This window comes from Macrosteles quadrilineatus, unplaced genomic scaffold (assembly GCF_028750875.1).
Source record: "Macrosteles quadrilineatus isolate MER2022 unplaced genomic scaffold, UCM_ALF_1.0 Scaffold_4__1_contigs__length_99947679, whole genome shotgun sequence".
Classification (NCBI taxonomy): Eukaryota; Metazoa; Arthropoda; class Insecta; order Hemiptera; family Cicadellidae; genus Macrosteles; species Macrosteles quadrilineatus.
The window spans coordinates 84,793,282-84,816,174 of NW_026542597.1; the positions used below are offsets into that span (position 1 = coordinate 84,793,282).

General features: G+C 35.6%; 1 protein-coding gene across 1 annotated transcript; it reads right to left on the reverse strand.

Annotated features, from left to right (window-relative positions):
* Positions 1-876: 876 nt before the first annotated feature.
* Positions 877-21,861, reverse strand: LOC128993462 (kinesin-like protein KIF3A). The gene is made up of 12 exons (XM_054417373.1): positions 21,431-21,861; positions 12,091-12,315; positions 10,545-10,750; positions 9,526-9,713; positions 8,382-8,521; positions 7,782-7,979; positions 7,171-7,360; positions 6,228-6,369; positions 5,402-5,582; positions 4,915-5,151; positions 3,923-4,048; positions 877-2,141 (listed from the first exon to the last, which is right to left on the reverse strand). Exons 1-12 carry the CDS (start codon positions 21,437-21,439, stop codon positions 2,034-2,036), a joined length of 1,950 nt encoding a protein of 649 aa, XP_054273348.1. The 5' UTR covers positions 21,440-21,861; the 3' UTR covers positions 877-2,033.
* Between the last annotated feature and the right edge of the window lie 1,032 nt (positions 21,862-22,893).

Genomic DNA, 22,893 nt, shown 5'->3' on the forward strand with positions numbered 1-22,893 from the left:
TTCATAAAAATGTGTGAAACTTGACAAAATGTTTGGGGCAAGAGTATGCATGCAAACTTTTGCCCCAACAGAAATGTGTCTTGTTACCTAACGGATATGCATACTCTTACCTGATGGCAATGTGTACTCTTACTGCAAATTCAAAGTTTTTACTTGTAGCTGCTGCTCGCTGTTGCCATTGATTGGGTGAGTGTGAGATAGTGATTGTTACTCACTAAGATCAGCTGTCTCATCCAGGATCATTTATTCAAAGATCAGGAACAGCTGGGTCCAGTTTCGATCCATCAAAAAGCTTCTGACTTTTCTCAGGGTCGAACCGGTGACCTTTTGATTTAGGCACTATGAAAACTCGGTTACCCAGCATACTATGTTACAATGACGTGGACACTTACGTCTTTGACCCGATCTAGTTGGATAGGGAAATCTATAATAGCCTCCCTGAACAAATAAAACCAAAAGAGAATTTGTTAACTAAACAAAACTTTCCATTGATTACTTATTTGTTCTTACTCAATTTTATGATTTTCTTAATAAAAAATATCATGTTAAATATCGCTGTACTAGATAAAAACGTTTGGAATTAGATTAAATTATTAACGTTTTCATGACTTGACATGTTTTTTCACACAGGTATGTTAAGTGACTTTGGATGAGAAGAGTTTCATTTAATTGTGAAAAGCTTAAGAACAAACTCCACAGCTGTAACTAAAGAGGGAAAAATAAACCGGAACATCAGCTGATTACTTTCAACTAAACGCTCATCTTTGAATTCTTTTGCTAGTAAGTTCTGATAAAATTAGTTAAAAAGTGTTAGCAGGTATTAGGAAGGAAGACTGATTAATAACAGACACAAAAACTATGTAAAAACATGTGCAAAATGGTTTATTTACCAAACAAATTGGTAATATATAAAAACAATAGAAATAACTTATCACAGAGATATAAATAATATGTAATCAACAAAATGTGTAACTAAATGCACCATAATACAACAAATTTCTTTGCAAACAACACAATATAAATCAGTCAATAATATTTTTATTATTCTCTTTTCACAAAATTTAGGCGGATTTAATGGAGAAAATCTATCCCCTCCACTTGATCCTACCTTTAAAATAATAGCCCAACAGCTGAGGTTTGCAAAAAACATCAATCAGCTGCAATATTATTGTATTAAGCAAAAATAGGAGTGGGGGGACTTCCCCTCAAACTGGCTATTTTTTTGTGAATGGAGTATAAGAGCACAAAATACTGATGCTGCTTAGTACAATTTAAACAGAACCATAAAAAATACATGAAATTGAAAGTGGGCATAATTGGTTTTTATAAAAGTATTTAAGGAATGGAAATTTCCTAAATTCAAACCAATTTAAAATAGGAGGAAAATCATTTGATACCTGAAGGCAGAATAGCCTTATAGAAACATAATCCTGGATTTCAGTAAAATGAAATAAAAAGAAGATATAAAAAGGTTAAGAAACCATCAAAAATAGAACTGAAAGTTTAGAATTAAACATCGTAGGTGTACATACTATGCATCAACAGAGAATTATTAGCCAAAAGTCAAAACATATTTACCTACACAAGTAATAAAGTAGGAATGGTAGATTAGAATGTTACGTGTTTACTAAGAGTAAAACTAATAACTAATTAATAAAAAAATAATAATTAAATTAATCATAATATCAGTACACTAAGGTAGTAGTTATCCCGTAATAAAACATATTGCTACAAAATTGTTGAAAATAAACAAACCAATTGTTCAACAACAAAATAAAGCACCATTGAATGATAACAAATAAGAATTTCTTATTGACTAATTAACAAAAAAAACTCAACTTTGGCAATACTTAATGGTAAACAGTGAAGCGTTACACAAACGTGAGAATTCTTCAACTACAAAATACATTTTGTAAATATTATGGAATAAATCAAATCATTTCTTTTAATCAGCCTTAAGACTGGAATGTAACTATTTGGACTAGAACATTGTCAGTTATCAGCTGTTTTTGTTAGTGATCAGCTGTTTTTCGTTAGTGATCAGCTGTTGCCCTTGATGATTTTGCTCTAGTCTTTGCAGCTGTAGTCAACCTCTCATTGTTGTAAGATAAATACACCTTGGACAAGTCTGGAACTGGGATCTGCACAAAATGCAAGTCATTAATGTAACAATGACTTATTACAAGTGATGTTTTGACCATGTACACATGTAAAAAAACATTTGATAGCTAAAACATTTGTATTACATCATGTGTAAAGAATGGGAATTTGTCTTAGTACTGCAGGGTATTACATAGGGTTTGCCCCTTAGTATAGACCCTTACTAAGCCAGCTTTGTCCCGACTAGGGATGGACGAGATTGGATTTTTAGTTTGAGGCGATACGAGACCGAATTTTTTACTTCTCATAAACTTTTGAGACGAGATCAGGATTTCCCTTCTCATACATTACGGGATATGCACGTTCAACGTTGTAACCTGATTTTGTAACATTGTTAAATACCTACTGATTTTATTAATAAAGCACCAATAAAGAATGTGGATAAAAACAAATATTAATTAGGCCTACCTTATTAAAAATAACTCTTTATGCATATGAAACATGGTGATATCAATTAGGATTTAGTTCAACTTTGAAAAATACAAATTTTATCAGTCTAAAACATTAGTCTTTCTACTTAAGTATCAAGAAACAATTTTTAAGTCTTGTGTTATTTTAAAAATGATTTTGGAATGACTTGTTTTGGCTATGTTTAAAGTAGAAAAAACATGTCTCGCACTGCTTACAATTAACCCTCCAAATGTTAAGCGTCGTAAAAGCGACTCATAAAACACCCGCCGTGGTGTATTGCGACTCACAAACACTGTTTACGGCGACGGCTCTAGGACTGACTGAATCGGTTTGAACTGGATCGAGTTAGGTATCGTTTTTTTTTTCAGCAGATTCAGAGCTTTCTCCTGATGTCTGTTTCTAGACGCTTTTCATTTTAGTTCCTAAAATATTGTAGCAGACAGCTGACGTGCGTATTTGTAAACAGCTTGGTTAACCTCACACCGATGACTGATGTGTTTTATTAAGTTTATCATTGTTTTAGTGTTAAAAATTAAAAGTAGTGATATACGTGGTGCATTATAAAAAGATTTAAGTGATTTTGAAGGGCTGGTTGATGATGCTGAAGAAGTTGGTAGTGATATTCATGTAAATTATCAGCCAGATTCCTAGCTATGGTTAGGCTATGCATTCTTAGCTAAACGCTATGTACCGAAATCTGTTTTTTGCCCATAACTTATTTATTTGCAAACCTACTTCTTAATATTATTATATTTTTGGAATCCTCATAAAATTCCGAACAAAGGGCTATTTTAAAATATTTGTAGACCTATAAATTATAACAATTTATTGAGTGGAAACATACATTTTTTTCATTTATTTTATAATTTTTTAGAAATGTTAACCCCACAAAAATTGTTGAACATTTTTTTTGTAATGTTTTATATGTACATTGAAGCCCATCATTTTCCAAACAAAATTATATATAAAACAGTATACTTTACATTGTTTTTAAGTTTCTAAGATACATTTTAATGAAACCCTGCGATTGCGCAATAAATGGGTGAACATTAAGACCAAAACTATAGACACTGGGGGGTTAACAAAACTTTTCATCATTTGTGATGTCAAAACAAAAATTATAAAAAAATGAAAGCAGTATTTAAATGTAAAGAATTAATTGAATAAGAACACCTTTGCAAAGGAAACGCAACAACGCGCTCAACAACAAATTTTAAGGACATTTAAAATTTAATTTAAAGAAGGCTAAAATTTAGAACCAGGACGCAAACCCACGACATCTCTGCTTTGAATTCGTAGTCCATCACTATACTGAGTAAAATGACTGATCCAACACCTTACAAATACAAACCTCCTTCTTATCCTTGGGACTGAGTGGGCCGAGTGTCTTGCGCATGTTGTTGCCTGTGTACGCCACACACTTGAGTTGCCACTCTCCGATGTCTTCATTCCAGTGTGCGTGTCGCTCAATCATCTCCTGCAATACAATTACTGTTTTTAACTCGTTAAACAATGAACAATTAAAATCTAATTTAGTTTCCAAATAGTATTTAGATGCTGGTGGAAGACGATTTGTAACAGTTGAAACAATGCCTTTCCAGTTTTAATAAAATAATTTGACTATTAGGGACAAAAAACTTTTATTTTAGTAAAATACAATAAATAGCTAAATGTGTATGACTTAAGAAATTGTTTCAAGAAATTAATGCGGATATTATTATACTGTAAGTGAATAATGTCACAAGATGGTGCTCTAACGTGCTCAGTCTCGCTAGAGCCCTCTCCTTGTTCATAAGTTCTCTAATTTTGTTGTTATTTCTGTACTATTTCTTTATTTAAGGTCTTTTGTGTTTTATCTTTGACAACTATAAAGTTCTATGTGTGGATTTATTTGTGATTCTCAAGATTTAGCTATATTTTTGTATACCGGTACTAATCTTGTAATGTTCTAGGTGCTTTCTCATCTAAGGAAGGGATTAGATTTCATATTCTGAACCTTTGTGAAAACTTTGTTATATATACTAATTGTAATAGTAAAATGTCAGAATTTTTTTCTTAAAACATATTGGCATACTTATTACACTTAGTATCGGCAAAAATTAACTTCAAGCACATAGTCTGAATGAGTGAGAGCCAACTGCAATGATGAAACGTTTACGGCAATTCAACTACATGTGTAGGGAGGAGGAATTTGTCTCAGCACTGTTAAACACACTCAACATAGGGTTCCCCATAGAGTGCTAGAAGCAATTGTTTTAGCTGTGAAAACGCCTGATCCACATGCAACTCATAAAACACCAGTTCCTTATATTTCCAGATGTATTTCTTATTTATTCGACTCACCCTGTATTGGTCGGGTATGAACACCTTCTCTATGGTCTCCTGTAAAGCCAGTTCTTTGGTAAGTTGTCTAACATTGTCCAACAGTCCCTCCATTTCTCGCTGGTTTTCTCCAGTCACGTCCTTCAGTTCCTCCTTGGCAGACATCAGCAGAGCTGTCACCTTCTTCAGCTTCCTAGTCAGACCGGCAGCCTCTTCCTGCAGTGATGAGTACCTCTCTTCTATGTTGATCCGTTCAGCCTGGAAAAAGTAATATTACTAATTTGTAACGTCTAGTTAGACATTGAATTGTCCAATTTGTGTGTGTTTATAAAAGTATTTCGTATTGAGATGATTCACTCAGCTTACAGACATTAGCGTTCCTCATGAGCTTAAGGGAAACTTTTTGATTTGGGACAGGTAAAGTAATGTTTAGTACAGGCAGAATTGAGCTATTTTTGTATCCATGTAAATCCATTAAAAATTACCGCATGAATTTGTATGTGCCTACCTCTTTTCTCTCCAGCTCCCTTTGCAATTGTTCCTCCCTACTCATCCTCTGCTCCAGTTCTTGAGCTGATGCTTCCAATAGCTTCTCCTGTTCTTCAGCCTTCTCTAGTAGATTTTCTCCTCCGACCAGTATCTTCTTCTGAAGGTTTTCCAGCTTTTCTTTCAGGACATTGACTTCTGACCTGTTTCAACCATGTATATTTAGTCTATGAGATGATCAGTATGTGTTCACCTGTTGTTGTGGTAGTCAGTGGGAGATATGATGCTTCGACAGGTTGGTGAGGTGAGAATTAAAGAAATATCATTTAGAGGTTTGGACACAGTCAAGGTGTTTCAGGTTGAGGTGGCAGGGAAAGTCACAGTGGGTTTGGACACTGTAGGAGGTATCTTAGTTTAGGCTAGCAGTAAATCACAACTTCTGGAGAATTAAAGCTGGAAATTTAGAGCTTTGGGGTTAAGAAGAGGAGTGGGTATGTAAATAAGGTTGAGGCAGATGACTGAAGAGTACAATCATACCATTGGGATGAACCAGGGATAGCAGGGGTTGATTAGGACAAAACACGTGGAGAAAGATAGTAAATAGATGGCTTTCGGACAATGCATGAATAATGTGTCATTCACCATGATACAAATACACCAGGTGCTGCTTTCCAACAGAAACTTCTATGTTAACTTAATATCACACAAATCAGCTTGCATATCCAATTTTTAAGACACTAAATTGATTTTTTCTTCAGTAAAAGGAAACATTTTAAAACCTGACAAAATCGACAACAGACTATAAAACCGACCCATCCCTACTTTTTTTCAAAAGTTCCAGTACTTACGCTGCCACAGGAGTGTCCGGGTGACTAGATTCGTCACCTCCCCCTTCCTGCACCCCCTCCAAGGCATCCATGGTAAGTGGCTCTACCCTGTGTAGTCTGTCACCTTCACTGTCCTCACCCTCACCATCCGAGCCACTGCCTTCTGTAAAGTTGCAGTATGACGTAAATTCCAGGGGAAGGAATTAAAAGATATTCACTTGACAGGCTTGGCCTACTCCTAGAACAAGCCTCTCTCAAATTTCATCCCTGACGAACTCAAAAGGTGCCAATAAAAATCCAGGGGTTGATTCAAAAGCTGGTCCACAGCTTCAAATTACTGACTCTGAACATAAAATTTAATTTAAGGCTCAGAGCTCTAAAAGCCCTCTTGAATCTCTTAGGATAATTATTTAATTTTGTAAGCTTAGAAAACTAATAACATTTTATTGGTTTTACCTTGATTAAATTGGGTAGTATTTACCTTACATCCGAGCAGGCCATCGAAAATATTTCCCGACACTTTACTTTGATTGAACGCCTTATCTTGAACAAGGCTACTGTCCCTTAACAAAGTAGCATAACAATGTGGACTGTGGAATATGAATTAATCTTCACTTAGATAATCATCCAGCGAATAGCTCAATGTAGAATACAAGAACTCAAAAGTAACCCTAAAAACTTCTGCACTCAAATTCCACTCGGTTAGCATTGTCTGTTATCCTAACTGAGTTACCGTATATGTATCAAGTTTATGTGTTTGTCAATCTTAAATGTTTACTTTAAAGTGTATAAAATGTGAAAATCTTAATTTGAAAAGAGAAAACATAATTTAAACAACCTCGTAATGGCTCCATGAAAGAGCTGTAACCAGTTGCTTCTAGCAATAAGTTATGTGTAAAACAATTCTGCCCCAGAGCCTAATGTCCTACGAAGTGAATGTGAGAGATAAAAAAGTGTGTCTCACCAGCCGGAGCCACCCCGTCCTCTAGTTGCTGCCTCAGCACCTCTATTTCCAGCTGCAGTTGCCTCAGCAATGCGTCCTTGGGGTCCTCGTTTATACGAGCTCTGTTGCAGATGTTCTTGGCGCGGTTGGCGTACCTGAGTGTGCTGATGGTCTCATCGTAGTTGTAGTTGGCCGGCCCCACTGCTGCCACCTGTATCATAAAAAACAAAACATCTCTAAGCATAGTTACTGATCTAAATTTGACCACCAACAACCTGACTTTGAATTTTTCTATTTTGAACCATAATTGATGGAAAACCTCAATAATCAGTGAGGTAATTTGCCTTTATCAAAATATTTACAGTAGGCTCCCAATTAATTATCCATGGGTGGATTGACCTTACTGCAGCTGCTTACTTCATTGACTATCGATGAATCACCGATTACAAACATAATTTGATAAGTAACATTTTGTATGTGTTTTCATCTGTGTAACCTAATTACTAGCCTATACATAAGCTCTTCAATATTATTTGTTTTGAGAATATACACACGTGTGAAACAAAGTTCAAATCACTAATTATGACAATGAGCATCAAACTTTCAAAAGTTTTCATTCTACTTGTACGTACCATGACTGTTTTGGAGTTGCCACCCAGCGAGTCCTGGAGGATCCTGGTCAGTTTGGAGTTCCTGTAAGGTATGTGGGTACACTTGCCGTCCACCAGGGCGGAGATAACGTTGCCCAGTGTAGACAGTGAAAGGTTGATCTTGGTGGCTTCAGCTAACCTTTGACCTGTTGCCCCTGTCTTGCTCTGTCTCTCAGAACCCTGCAATGAGTCACACCATCAACATGTGTAAATGCATCAACACTATCAGTATGGGAGAGCAAGCTGGTCTAGTGGTCGGACTCAGGGCTTCAGAGTCTGAGGTCCTGGGTTCAAATCCCCCCAATGGATATTATCCGGGAGCTCGGGGCTTCAGAGTCCGAAGTCCTGGGTTCAAATCCCACCAATGGACATTATCCATGTGAAAATGCGGAACTATCTGGTTCCTGGCTAGAACCTAGCGTCCAAACAAAACTACCAGTACAACTTGTATTACCGTATTTATTATTATATTTTCTATGATAATTAGTGATAAAAGCATCTTCCTGTAGCATCTTTTAAGATTTGTTTCATCATTCCAAGCTTATAATGTAGCAAAGCGTATAGAAGTACTATTTTACTCACAGCCAGATCGACCAGGTGAAGTCTCCCCATCTTGACATGTTGTTGCTTGTCTTCTCGAACAACACTGGTCTCTACAGTGATGGAGAATATTGCGTGTGATCGAGAACTTTCTACGTTCATCGCCGTCGCAGCCACCACCCCTGTAACACATCAGTAGTACAATCTTTCCAAACATTTTTTCCTGATGTAACAATTCACAGGAGAAAAATATTTTGCGTACAGATGCAATATGTCTATTGTTTGTTTCCCTTATTTGTTCAACAATAAGAAGAACAAATAAATATAATTTTATTTTTTTAGAGGTTGGCCTCTAACGTTGCATCTATTTTGCCCTTTTAATGTTGCATTTGCCTGTCTACATGGGCCACATTGCTGAGCAGTGGCGGATCTAGAACAGCCACACGGTAGGGGGGGGGGCGAACCAGGGGGTCTGGGGGTTCGGGGGTATTCAATAAAAAAATTGTGTAAACTAAGTCTCCAAAATGGCAGTTTTTTACCATTTATTTGTCCAAAGTTGGTGTAACAAATTATTTTACGCAATTTGTATGCACTACTGTATTACATGCAGTAAAAATTATATGTATATGTATGCCCGAGGGGGGGGGGGTCCCCCATTTGCCCCCCCCCCCCCCCGGATCCGCCACTGTTGCTGAGAAGGATAGGACCCCAATTGATCCTTACAATAATAGAGGGCTTGCAAATGTAAAAAGTATTTTCTAATGTTGTGCTAATAGACTTGAACAAAAATTGTGCTGAAGGCTACTGCTCAAGTCAATATATTTTATCAGTAGGTTAGTTTATGAGATTGTTGAAGGACAAAATTGTTCCAAAGGAGCTGGATGATTCCAGTTAGGGTTATGTTTATTTTTTTTCAATATCGGCATAGAAGCTATTTAAAAATGTGGTATTAGTGTGGGCCAAATAATTATGAAATTGTCAAATACTATAGGCTATTTTCAACAAAGATTTACGTAATTTTTCTAAATTTTTGGATTGTAAGTTTTACGTGACCACAGGGAAGTCCCCTTAAGGGTGGGGACTACTTGTATTAATTTAGCCTAGAGTGGCTAGTACCCTTAGTCCCAACTGCCTGCACCTCAAACTCAGTTGAACTAACAGTTTAAAAGTCACAAATATGACTTACTGTTTTTGTTGCCGAGCGTCATTATGCGGTCCATGTCGTCAGCGTTGTTGACAATGTAGGTGGACAAGTCTTTGACAAACACTCCCACGTCTGGCCTCTCCTTCACCTCCAGCTTAGCTGAGCTCTTGGTCAACAAGTCACGAATCTCCTCGTTGTAAATCTCAAAGTAAGACACTCGCACCAGGAACCTGAATCATCAATGATTAAAACATTGAGTTAAGAATTTCAGTACAGCAATATTGGTTGGGACTTCTCTTTAAATTATCTGGATTAAAGTTGGCCTAAAAGATTATGTAAACAACTTTTCTAATAATCATAATCAAGCCCTATCAAGTCACGAAGGCATTAAAATCAGCTTTGATAAAACATTAAAATAAAAGGTAAATTATATATTTGGCCAAGGAAAAGAGACATTAGTCATGTCGGTAAAAAGCTTCAGGATATAATTGAACTCATATATTACTAACATGATGGTACTTATTTACCTCAGTCAAGAAATCTAATGTCTTTAGCTATAAGTAGACCTGCATGTTTTGCTGCAAATACGGCAAGGTTGCAAAAACACAAGTGACATAAACATAACACGTTCATCAATAAATAGGCTAAATTCGAGACAAACATTTTGATTTAATATTGATAGGCCTATCACACAACATGTGCATTCATTTCATTCTGTTTCATAACATAACCATGTAAATATATTTTTTATTTAGGGCTGTTACATAACAGCCAACTCTTTCTATTATTAGGCAGTCTTGTACACACAACCATAAAAAAAAATACTGGAGGATAGTATTAAGAGTGTACCAACTGTGTAACTTTTTGAACAAAGTATTCACCACCAAAATGTACTATTTAAAGTTTAGGTAACACCACACTCAAGTAAGTAAAATTAAATTAAATAAAAAATTCTTTATTTTTTCAGGCAAACAAAGGGATACAAAGCCCATTCTTACACTTAACCTGAAGTGCGTTCAGGGTGATTTTGTCTCGTAAATATATACCAAAGTTTAACTCACTTGGTATCTTCATTCGCTTTGGCAATGTGCCCGAATATGTGGGCAAACGAGTTAGGGATGATCCCCTTGAGTTCAGGTTCGGACCGTACGCCCTCCATGGTGAATGTTTTGCCCGTGCCGGTCTGTCCGTAAGCAAGTATCGTCCCGTTGTAACCGGCGAGCACTTTGTCCACAATGGGCCGAGCTGTTTCATTGTACACATCTAACTGAAAATACAAAGTAACTGTAATGGTCTTAACATAAACAAATCTTCTTAACATAAAATTATTTAGCTTTGTACAGTAGACTCTTGCTCATCCGGATCAGCCTTGTCCGGACTCCCGGTAGTCCGGATCGGCAATCGTGATTTTTTTTTAGCGGCACAGTACAGTAGAAGTCTGATTATCAGAGCGAAACAGGACCGAGACTACCTTGAATAATGAAAAAAATCTGATAACACAGCGGTAAAAATAATTACTGGTGGAAGTGCATATGCCCGGGCTATTATTACTGTGGACCTGGATCAAAATTCGGACGAAAAAATTATACTGGTGGAAGTGCATATGCCCGGGCTATCATTACTGTGGACCTGGAATAAAATTCGGCCGGAACAATTACAGTATTACCGGTGGAAGTGCATATGCCCGGGCTATCATTACTGTGGACCTGGAAAAAAAATTCGGCCGTAAAGATCATTACTGGTGGAAGTGCATATGCCCGGCTATCATTACTGTGGACCTGGAACTAAATTGAAAAAACGGCTATATACAGTACTATGTATTTGCTCGACTCTCGATAGTCCGGATTTTTCGTAATCCGGACCGGACGTCCGCCACATTAGTCCGGATGAGCGAGAGTCTACTGTAATTGAAATAGGTAATAAGAATCAATTTAGGTCTAATTCAACAGGGCTTATTTTCAGGAAAAACTTTTATTGAGTAGTTATTGCTCTTGTAACCTTTGTATTACTAAGCTTCCTTAGCAATCTACTAGTCAAGGAAGAGGAAAAGTAGCCTAACATGGAAAATGAAAATTATGATTAGATGTTAAACCCCTCCAACTGGCTAAGCCACACATGTAGGCTTATGGATTTCACTTGTAAGGGAATCATAACAGAGCAAGAAGAAAGCTCAGCGATAAACACTTATCAATGCAACGCCTTTTAGACAACTGAACTATCGCTATCAAGTCCCTGTTGTTCAATTGGGATGAGTACAAATATAAGGATGTGCGAGACTAGTGCTCCCAGTTGGGATTTTACGAACCAATTAAGTGCCAGCGGGTTAGCAGTTTGGCTAGATCACCGCAAAATACCCTGACAATTGGAGGTGTCATTGATATAGGCTAATACACAATAATAGGCTTCAGTTTATGTGCCTGGACTCTGAGGCCATCCCCTCATAACGGGTAATTTTTAAAACTCAATTAATTTGCATGTTGATAATGATCTTATAGTACCAGTACCTTTATTCCCCTAAGTAGGCTTAATTTTTTGTGTGTAAGTTATCCTTAAAAACAAAAAATGCCTTTTCTCAATCACCTTAAATAGAATTCATATTCTGCTTACCTGCTTTGAATCTGTGTCAAAAACAATATCAAACGTAAAGGTTTTAGGAGGTTCTTGTGGAGGAGCTTGCGGATTAGTTACGGCTATTGTTCCAGTGACAGGGTTTACTGATATAACACTGTTGAATCCATTCTCTAATTCGTCTCTGCTTAGAGGCCTCACACGAATCACAACTCGGACATTTTCAATCTCCTCGCACAATGTAAGACTGCTTTTGTTGCTTTTCTGCATAATGGTACAATATTCACATCAGTTACAGATAAAAAATTATTATGAGATAACCTATAGTAATAGTTTAAAGTTATTTATCCCCAACTTGATGTTAGTATATGAATTAAAAAGTGTTTGGCTAGCCTCTTAATTTAGATCAACGCCTGTTATTAGAGAGGCGGGATTGATCCCATGTATTTAGCGCTCCATCTCTCTATAGCAAATTGCAAACGGTACTCTTTTACTAACCATTAGCAGCTAGTTAGTAGGCTACCTGAAAGTAACATTAAGCTAGTGGGTAGCATCCAATGGATATGGAAATTATTATGTAATTACTCAGAAGTTAACTAAAGCTTAAGTTGTAAATATATGTTTGTTATTGATGAAGTTTTATTTTTAAATGTTTTACATTGTACATCCAGCCCTGGCTGCATATATGAAGAAGAGAAGACGGTAATAATATTGACTATAACAGAAAATAGACTTCCCAAGTAGGCCTAATGTAAACATTTGAAGCCAAAAAAAGTGGTGCAATCTGTTGAGATGGTCACTAGAGACAATATTCTGTGTTAAGCGATAAATCAATCAGCTGTTTGCTATGATATTGCATTGATTTAAATTATTATTTAACCCAATACACTAGTAAACTCTGGCGAGATAGTCCTGAACTTCATCTATTTTCTTGGCTTCAAACTTTTATCACATGGGAAGTCAATGGTAATAATGAGGAAGAACAGTAAGGGTAATTTCCTAGGCCAACTACTGATGTGTTCTATATTGTGGAAGGATGTCATCATATTTTCACGATCTCAGGAGGTGGTGATGATGTCTTTGCGACAGGGGAGGAAAGAGGGATATCAAGATCTTCACATGCTCGGGTGAATATTGCCCCAATCATAGGAGGCGATGCCGACGATCTCTTTGCGACAGCTTGGGACCAGTGTTTCAGAGTAGCGGATTTTTATCCCCTTTGCGAACGTGACGTCACAAACCAGGGGGTAAAATTCCGGCCGCAAACTTTTGGGTTTTGCGACATCAGTTCGATGGATTAAACGCTGAATTAAACGTATATTTTCACGGTTGTGAATTTAATCAGAACACATCAAATTATAAAAACCTAGAGTGTAAAGGGCGGAATTTTACCCCCTTCATGAGGTCAGCTCAAAATGTACGGCTCGGATTTTTACCCCCTGGCCAGATATATAAATTAGTGAGAATGGTTAATTATCTTCATTCAGTTTTAATTTAATAGTAAACATTTTATTATTAAGTAGCCTTAATTTATATTAATTTATTTGTAACATCAGATAAATCGAACAGGTTTTCAATTTTAATTTTGAGATTCAAGTACCGGTACATCAGGATTAGATCTTTGAAGCCAACTGTTAAAGATGACGTATAAACAAACATCAGAATAGTAATTGATTCAAAGATTTCTTTAACGATTTATTATACAACCGTGGTAAAACAATGTTTTTCGTTTGTATTTTAACAAAACAAAATATGCCTCATAGCCTAGACTTTTATTACTTTTTGACCGGAAAGGGCTAAAGGCTATTCTCTACGAAGAAAAGTTCACCCAATTATCATTTAAATGAGCTACTCAGTTTATTTTACATACTTATTAATCAACAGTTGGCCCCAAACGCAAATCCCAAACATCAAAATTAAACAGCGAATTCTGTTTATTTATGCCTAGTTGAGATTACAAAATAAAAAAAATAAAGATAGGCTACTTAATAATAAAATGTTTACAATTAAATAAAAATACAAATAGAAAAATTAATCATTCTTAATAATTTCTATATCCGGCCAGGGGGTAAAAATCCGGGGGTAAAATTCCAGTGGGTAAAATTACGGGGGGTAAAAATCCAGCCCGTACATCTTCAGTTGTCTAAACGCTAGTTATATGGACAGGGGGTAAAATTACGGTTTTTATTGCTAACCTAATTAATCACGCTATGTCTATTTTCATTAGACTTCCAAATCCGCAGGGGTAAAATTCCGCCCGCGAACAAACTTTGAGCGCTCAGGTTACTACGATAGTGATGTCAGTATGCCAGTAGAGCATTACACTAGTGCCAGCTCTAGGGTTAAATGGTGAAAAATCCCGTTTTATATCGCATGATTTTTTTTATACAATCCCGAAGATTCAAATCAAATCAAATCAAATATGCTTTATTCATAAAGTACAGTTTTGTACATTGAATGGCGTCAACAAACTTAAATCTATCTTAAATTAATAATTTACAAATTTGCATATCTTGGATCATTATGTACATTAAAAACCAAGAACCAGGAAATGAAAATAATAAAAACTGAATTAATTACTAACGCTAAGAAGGGAGGTGGAAAAATACTCTTCCAGGGAATATAACGCTTTCTCTACTAAATAAAGTTTTAGTTTTTTCATGAAATTCTTCCTGCTTTGTTCATTTCTGATTTCATTAGGAAGATGCTTAAAAAATTTTAATCCTATATAGGATGGTTTTTTTTCATAGAATTTTAATTTGTGTTTACTTGAAATAAGGAATTTTTTATGCCGAGTGTTGTATGGGTGATAATTTGTCTCAGAGGTGCTCAAGGAGTTTTTTGCTAGAATAATTGTGTCGTAAATGAATTGGCCATATACCGTTAAAATTTTCAGTTCTTTGAATTTGTTTTTGGTTGTTTCGTTGTGTTCTAATTTCAAAATTATTCTTATTGCTATTTTTTGAAGTTTAAGTATCCTATCCAAATTTGCTATTGTAGTTGAACCATAAAGGCACAAACCATAGGATAAATGCGAATGGACATTAGCATAATATATGTTTTTTAATGTTTTATGGTTACAAAAATAAGACATTCTAGAGAGTGAATATAGTCCTGAACATAATTTTGAAAGGAGTTTATCAACATGTTCATCCCAGTTTAAATTTTTGTCCACAATTAGACCTAGAAACTGTGTACTTTGTTTATGTTCAATTTCTTCTGCATTATACATGATATTTGGTTTAATTAACTTTTTGTTTTGATTTGTTTTAAAAGTTAAAAAATTAGTTTTTTTGGGATTAAGCTTCAATTTGTTTTGCTCTAGAAAGTTTCCAATGTTTGCCAATTCAACAAAACTCAAAATTTCAACTTGTTGAACTGACTCAGCCGATACTTTGAGATTTGTATCATCCGCATAAAAACAAAGATTGTTCTGAGGCAAACATGAGAGTGCACCACCAGCATCATTTATATAACATAAAAACAACAGGGGGCCAAGGATTGACCCCTGGGGTACCCCACATTTAACCCTTTCAGTTTCAGAAGAAAATGTCGTAATTCTGTTATCATGATTATGTGTGATTTCTACAAACTGACAACGATTATTTAGGTATGACTGAAACCATTTTATTGATTTTTTTGTAACCCCTAAAATGAGTAATTTATCTATCAGTTGGGTGTGGTTGACACTATCAAATGCCTTAGTTAGGTCCATGAAAATTCCAATTGTGAACTCCCCTTTATCAACCGATTCAATTATAGATTCTATGAATGACACTGCTGCTGTAATTACAGATTTTCCAGGCCTAAATCCATGCTGAGTATTGTTTAATAGTTTAAATTCTTCTAAATAATTTAATAACTGACTGTTAACAATTTTTTCATAAATTTTTGATATTACTGGTAGGAGAGAAATAGGACGGTAATTTGACACAGTTTCTAGGTCGTCTTTCTTATAAATTGGTATTATTTTAGATTTTTTAAATTGATTTGGAAAAATTCCTGATACAAAAGATGAATTTATTAAATGACTTAAAATATGGCTCAGACATTTTTTGGCATGCTTTATAACTTTAATAGGGACATCATCGTGTCCAACAGAATGTTTGTTTTTTAAAGAGTTAATTACTTTTTCCACCTCCCCCGCATCAATAAATTTTAAATCAAAACCTCTTTTAATACATTGCTCATTTTCAATAAGACTTTGATTTTCAATCTTGCTCTCACATTGGTTGCCACTGACATCCTGATCAACATTAGTAAAATATTTGTTGAACATGTTAGCAATAGTTCTAGGATCACTTAAGCTACAATTTCCCTCTTTCAAAGTAATATTTTTATTTCTTGTTCCCTTTCCTTTCCCAACTTCAGAATTTATAATCTGCCATACTGTTTTTTGTATATTGGCTGATTTTTGTATTCTATTTTCAAAATAATTTGTTTTAGCTCTGACTAGTTTTGCCCTATATTTCAGTTTGTTTTGTTTCAACTCGTATTTCAAGGCAGGATTTTTGTTTCTACGAAGTTTTAAGGCCAATTGTAGTAGTGCTTTTTTTTCATTTTTCAGGTCTTCTGAGATCCAATTTTGTTTGCGTTTCTTTTCTGTTACAGTAATTTTGGGAAACGAAATGTCAAAAAAATACTTAAATGTACTATAAAATTCATCATATTTTCTTTCAACAGGAGCCATGTAAACACTCTCCCAAATCTCATTTTCCAAGAGGTTTTTAAATAAATTCAAATTTTGAATATTAAAGTTACGAGTTGTACGTTTTATAGTTGATTGAACCTCTTTTGTATTATTTAGGTTTTTATTTTTTATAAGGAGCAATTGCCCATCATGATCTGATAGACTAGTTACAATTCCCTCAACAGTCACTTTGCAATCATGACAGTTTTTAATTATAAAGTTATCAATTGCTGATTCAGATTCCTCAGTAACTCTAGTTGGGAAATTGACCAGATACCTCATTTTATGAACTTTTAGTGTTCTTTTTAGTAATTTATGATTAGGGTTATTTTTTAGAACATTAATGTTTATATCCCCTCCTAAAATTATATTAACAAACTTTTTGGAAAAGTGGGAAATTAACATGCTTAATCTATCTAAAAATATTTCACAATTTTATGAGCTAGGTGACCTATACACTCCAATTGCCAAAATTTTAAATCCGTTAATTATATAGCTACAGGCACAAAATTCGAATTGCTTATCTTGAAGTAAACTACCAGACAACCAATTTGGAACATCCACCCGCTTCCACTTCAAACCCTTCAGGGAAAGCATAACGACGCCACCCTTGAAACATGTTTTTCTACAATAAAAATTGTTTACATCATAATCTTGTATATTGAGTCTGTTAATTTCATTTTCCTTCATATCGTGTTCTGTTAAGATTACGATATGAGGAGTTAATTCATTTATAGTGACTAATAAAGGTTCGATCCTTGAAGGTAAGTGCTGAATATTTTGATGGAATATTTTTATTAAATTTTTTTCTGTTTGTACGTTTTTGTTGAGATCATTATTACTGTTGGGTTTAAAGTGGGAGCGGGAGTCGCCATTACAAATCATGTTGCCATCACTTGCACTGGAGCTTCCAATAAAAAACCAGAGACCACTTCTTTTACACTTTCACTGCACTCTGGGCCATCAGGAACCATTTTCTTCAAGCTGGAATTCCTTCTGCAGTTGTCATTTGGTGTTGACGTCGTTGGACATAAGGGTGGAAATTCACTCATTGAAGAGAAGCTAGGCGACTGGACACAGTTTGACTATGTCTTCCTCTGACACTTTTGAGAGACAGCATCAGGCGAGATCTCTTCAGTGATCTGTAAAGTCTGAAGTTGATTGGAGATGTCATCACGCAAATTCTTGATGAAATCGTCATGTGTCTTCCCATTTCTAATCACAGTGTTAGATTTTTGAAAATGAGACACTATTTCTACAGATGCTCCTGTACTCCGCTGAAACTCACAAATACTAGTGGCAAATTTGTCAGTTCCCATCTTATCTCGTACAGTCCCAATCGGAGAACACACCAATCTTTTTAATCCCCTTTTTTTGAAGTCCTCAGCGAGTTGCTTGAAGGCAAGCTTATAGTCTTCTATCTTTGGTTTTGCAAAGTACTGGGGTTTGGTCACAAGGGAGTAAACTACAGCTTTTCCTGGTGATCTTTGTAGGGTTAAATGACTGCTCAAGTAATTTGATTTGAAAGGTCTTCCGTACTTTTCCCTAAAAACAACGGCGACTCCGGCTGTCATATTGCGCCGGCAATTCAAGTCTGCAGAAATACTATGCGCAAAGGCAACCTCCTCATCGGCCCCGTACTTGTGAATTAGATTCTTCATATTCGTTTCATTTATTGTGAAATGGTTATTGATAACCCATTTTTTCTTTTCCATACTACGATTTATGACATTTAAGATCATATGGGCTACTCTCTTTTTCCCTCCTTGATTTAGGTGTAATCCATGTCGACTGTAATGATGACGTTTTAAAAAGTCAAGATCAATTAGATACAAATTAACTGATCGAACAGCCAGCTCCCTAATGTAGTTGTTCAGAAGCTTGATATCATTATGAATTGGGTTATTGATGCCCACGTCATATCGATGGATTATATTTAACGTCCCGGTATCACAGTTAAAAAGTCGTTTAAACATAGGTAACCATTATATTTTGCTACCTATTCTCAACCGCCTGTTGGTGTGGCAGCTAGAGGCGGCGACGCATTCAACTCAATCCTCGCCAACATCGCTGCCTTCTAGGAGGCAGAACTCAAAGGCCGCTAATTGTAATAATATCAAATTTGGACAGTAAGTAAGTCTTAATAAAGTAGGTAGGCCTATGTTTTTCCATTTATGATAACCCAACCTAATATAACCACCGCAGCGCACTGTTTAAGGGTGGCCTCCGGGTAATACCAAAGTACCTTCCAAATTTGTATTGGAAAACGAAAGTTCTTAATAAACATTCTGTAAGTTATTGACCTGTTGTTCATAACTTATCTGGCTGGAGCCTACTTTAACTTAAAGCTTAGGCTGAGACTAATAAGTAAACGGAAAGTAAATAAAAGAAATGTCTTATAACACTTAAAACATATATTTACGCTTATACTGTTACTCACAAGACGGTAAATATACAAATACCCCCGCCGCAGCAAACCTGCAGACTAAGCGAATTTCCATTTGACTGATTGGATTAACACTGAACTACTTAAAAATATAACATTTATTCCCTATTTAAATAGAATTAGTTTAACAAGTAATTAGGTTTGCTGCATCAGGGAGGGTAAAACAGTTTTTTTTTTTGTAAACATTTTCCAAAATTTGATCAAAATATGTTCATAAACAAGCAAATTTTAAATTTACAATTTTTTTGGAATTTTCTCCGTAGGTAACCATTAGGCGCATAATAACGCTTCAATATACTAAATTATTTGTTTTTTTAAGATCTACAAAATTGTTTGGAAAGAAATTGCTAAATTTTATGTTTTTTGGGTCAAAAATGGGAAAAACCTATTTTTATCCCATAAAACCCCGTTCCCATGGTCCGATCAAGCTGGATCGCAAACTCGTTCGAATAAACGTAGGTTTACACGTTTGTACCAAATTTCATCAAAATCGGATCATTTTTGCTCGAGTTATCGTGCTAACGGACACATATATATATATATATATACTAGCTGACCCGGCGAACTTCGTATCGCCTAAGTTATAGGTTTCCCCTAAGACAGACCGATGGAAAGAAAGTACCGTTACGTTTAATTTTCAAGATGATCTCGTTCGCATCGCTCAATCACGTCTTGGTTGAAGTTCGTTCGCTACGCTCACTCACCTTTGGGTTCTGCTCGTTCGCTACGCTCACTCACCTTTAGGTTGGAGCTCGTTCGCTGGCTCACTTGCCTTCAGGTTAGCTCGTTCGCTACGCTAACTCGCCTCCAGGTTGAAGTTCGTTCGCTACGCTCACTCACCTTTGGGTTGGAGCTCGTTCGCTACGCTAACTCGCCTCCAGGTTGAAGTTCGTTCACTACGCTCACTCACCTTTTGGTTGCAAATTAGCTGTTGTCATAAATGTAAAAGAAATAATAGTGCTGCACCCTGTTGGTAATCCTTGTAACTTTAATGCTATTGAACATCATAGAACAGAACCAACTTGTTTAATTGAAACAGCTGTTAAGATTCATTAATTCCATTTCTCATAAGGTTAACATGGGAAACTCCAGAGCCACTGGGGCGGAGCCCTTTTAAGAATTTCGAAACGGGAAATAGTTTACGTCCGATTCGCATACCTACAGAATTTACACACCAAATTTCATAACGATCGGTGAAGTCGTTCCGGAGGAGTTTGCAGACAAACACTGTGACACGAGAATTTTATATATTAGATAGGCTATATATATATATAAATATATAAACATATAAATATATATATATGAATTTGAACGAATGGTGTTTTTGGCCTCTAGGGACCTCAAAACGAAAAAAAAAATCGGTCCCGCGTCCAGGTCTTACCATGAGTACTACGGTAATAGCTTATTCCCTATATGGGAAATTATTCGCTAAAAAGCCTTGTGAGTACGGTAACAGTATAAGCGTAAATATATGTTTTAAGTGTTATAAGACGTTTCTTTTATTTACTTTCCGTAAATTTAATAACACGTACAATGCTGATCAAGAAGTTATTTAAGTAAAATCGGTACTTTCCTGTTAAAGGGAACATTCATTATTATCGATGATTTTTTCTCGATATATCGATATTAACAAATTGAAACATATCAGCTGACAACTACGCGATAAATATTGTTCAGTATCAACAAACAATATGAAATGAAACTGTTCTAAAAAAAATAACCTAACATAACTAACCAAACTTGCTATAACATTTAAAAATTCCGTGTTTAACTTGCCTTTCCTATTATCAAACCCAAACGGAATTTTTAAATGGTCCAGCAAGTTTGGTTGGTTATGTTAAGTTAGCTTAAATATTTTAGCCTAAACAAGATCAGTTAGTTGTTGTCAATTTGTAATGGATCGGAAAACAAAAATATCGATATATCGAGAGAAAAATCATCGATAATAATGAATGTTCCCTTTAACAGGAAAGTACCGTAAAATCACCCTATCCCTAAGTTTAAGGGAAACATGGCTAGGCCCTACCCTTAAACTTTTTAACTTAAGTTAGCCTACGGTACCTACTTTAAGTCCTACACTCATACGAATGAAAATATAAATTATTATTTGATTGTTTTATTCTATAGGCTATAAGTTATCGTTTGGTTAGTTAGGTTAGGTTAACCGTTAGGCTAAGCCTATAGTCCTAGGCCTAAGAAACAAAAGATTAGCAAATTATTAAATTTGTAAATAGATTACTTACTGCAGACATTGTCAGGCGCACTCTTTTTAGTTTAAACAAAAATAAATCTGTATATTAACTTGTAAGTTACTTTCCAACAAAATTTGCAAATTGTAAGAATATGGTTTTTGAATTTCAAAATATAACTCACTGTACACGTTTTGCATTAGGTAAAAGTTACGTTACTTTAGAACATTATTTCTTCATGACATGGACATAATAATAGCTTAGTCCCCAAACATTGAAGTATATTAGGCTATGATGATCCAACTAATAAATCAAACAGCTCAATTAATTCAAAGGGTCAAACATTACTTAGAAATTTGCAGCAAGTCTGTCAGTGTTGTCAGTGATATGATAAACAAACTGTCTGTCCTGTCGTCGTCTGTGTCTGTCTCTGTCAACAAAAGAACAAAGTAACAAACTGAAACTGGATCAGCCAGCAGAACACCTGGAACACCAGTCACAGTTCACAGTCACTATCAGTGTATCAGCACACTGAGCACAGCCACCTCAGTCAACGCTACCACTTTTAGTAGTACACAACAACAATGTTCGTTGGTAAACCACTGAGAAGTTAGTTTCGCCAAACAACGCTAGGTGTCACTACCATAGCTTCCAGGTTTGTAGATGTTCAGCTTGTCACCGCTAGGTGTCACTGAAATCGAACTATTTAATCACATATGTTGGTTATTCATTTTTCAATAGTTTAGACTTATTAAAAGATTAATAACAAAATTCTCTTGAACTAGAAAGATAGACAATAAGGCTATAAGTAAATCCATAGTAAATAAGAAATAAACCTTTGAATCAGTTGACTCTCGCAGTGACTTTAGCGTCGCTTGTACAAGACTACCCCTCTAATCACGTCACGTTGCTAGATGTACATCGACTTGCATTTGCATTGTGGAGGTGTGGACTGGAGACTCCCGACTGGAGATGGTTGTATGAAAATTCTTTACAAAGCCGAAAGTCGTGTCTTTTACCTGAGACCGATGATTGGCTTATAATTAATCACAATACGATGTTGTTTGGTATGATTGACTTTGCTTTGACACAAAACTTGGCATACCAAGCAAAACAACATCCACTGTAGCAAATCTCAGCCTTGAGTAGGTAATTGAATTAAAATCTATTGTGTATCTATACAGGGTGAATCTCGTAAGGTGTCCAGTATTGATTTCAGACAAACCGTTGGTCCTACGATGATGAAGTAAAATTATTTCCCACTAAACCAACCCCCCAGGAATACGTAAAAATATTTTTAACGATTTTTTAATACAGGGTGTACCAGAAACTGAGGGTCACTAGTCCGAATCTACGAAATATCAAATACAAACGTATATCATGTTATACATCAAATTAAAGCTCTTTTCAATCCAAACCATTTGGTGGAATCGGATTTTGATAATATTGATTCATCTCAAAATGGCGGCTGTTTTTGTGAAAAAATTAGTATTTTTTGAATACCCTGTGTTTCTTAA

What these genes read in the sequence shown, in the direction of transcription:
- LOC128993462 (XM_054417373.1), bottom strand. An exon ending in TTCACCTGGTCGATCTGGCT is followed by an intron (nt 7,980 to 8,381) that starts GTGAGTAAAATA and finishes GACTCATTGCAG; the next exon opens with GGTTCTGAGAGACAGAGCAA. An exon ending in GGGAGCTGGAGAGAAAAGAG is followed by an intron (nt 5,152 to 5,401) that starts GTAGGCACATAC and finishes TACTTTTTCCAG; the next exon opens with GCTGAACGGATCAACATAGA.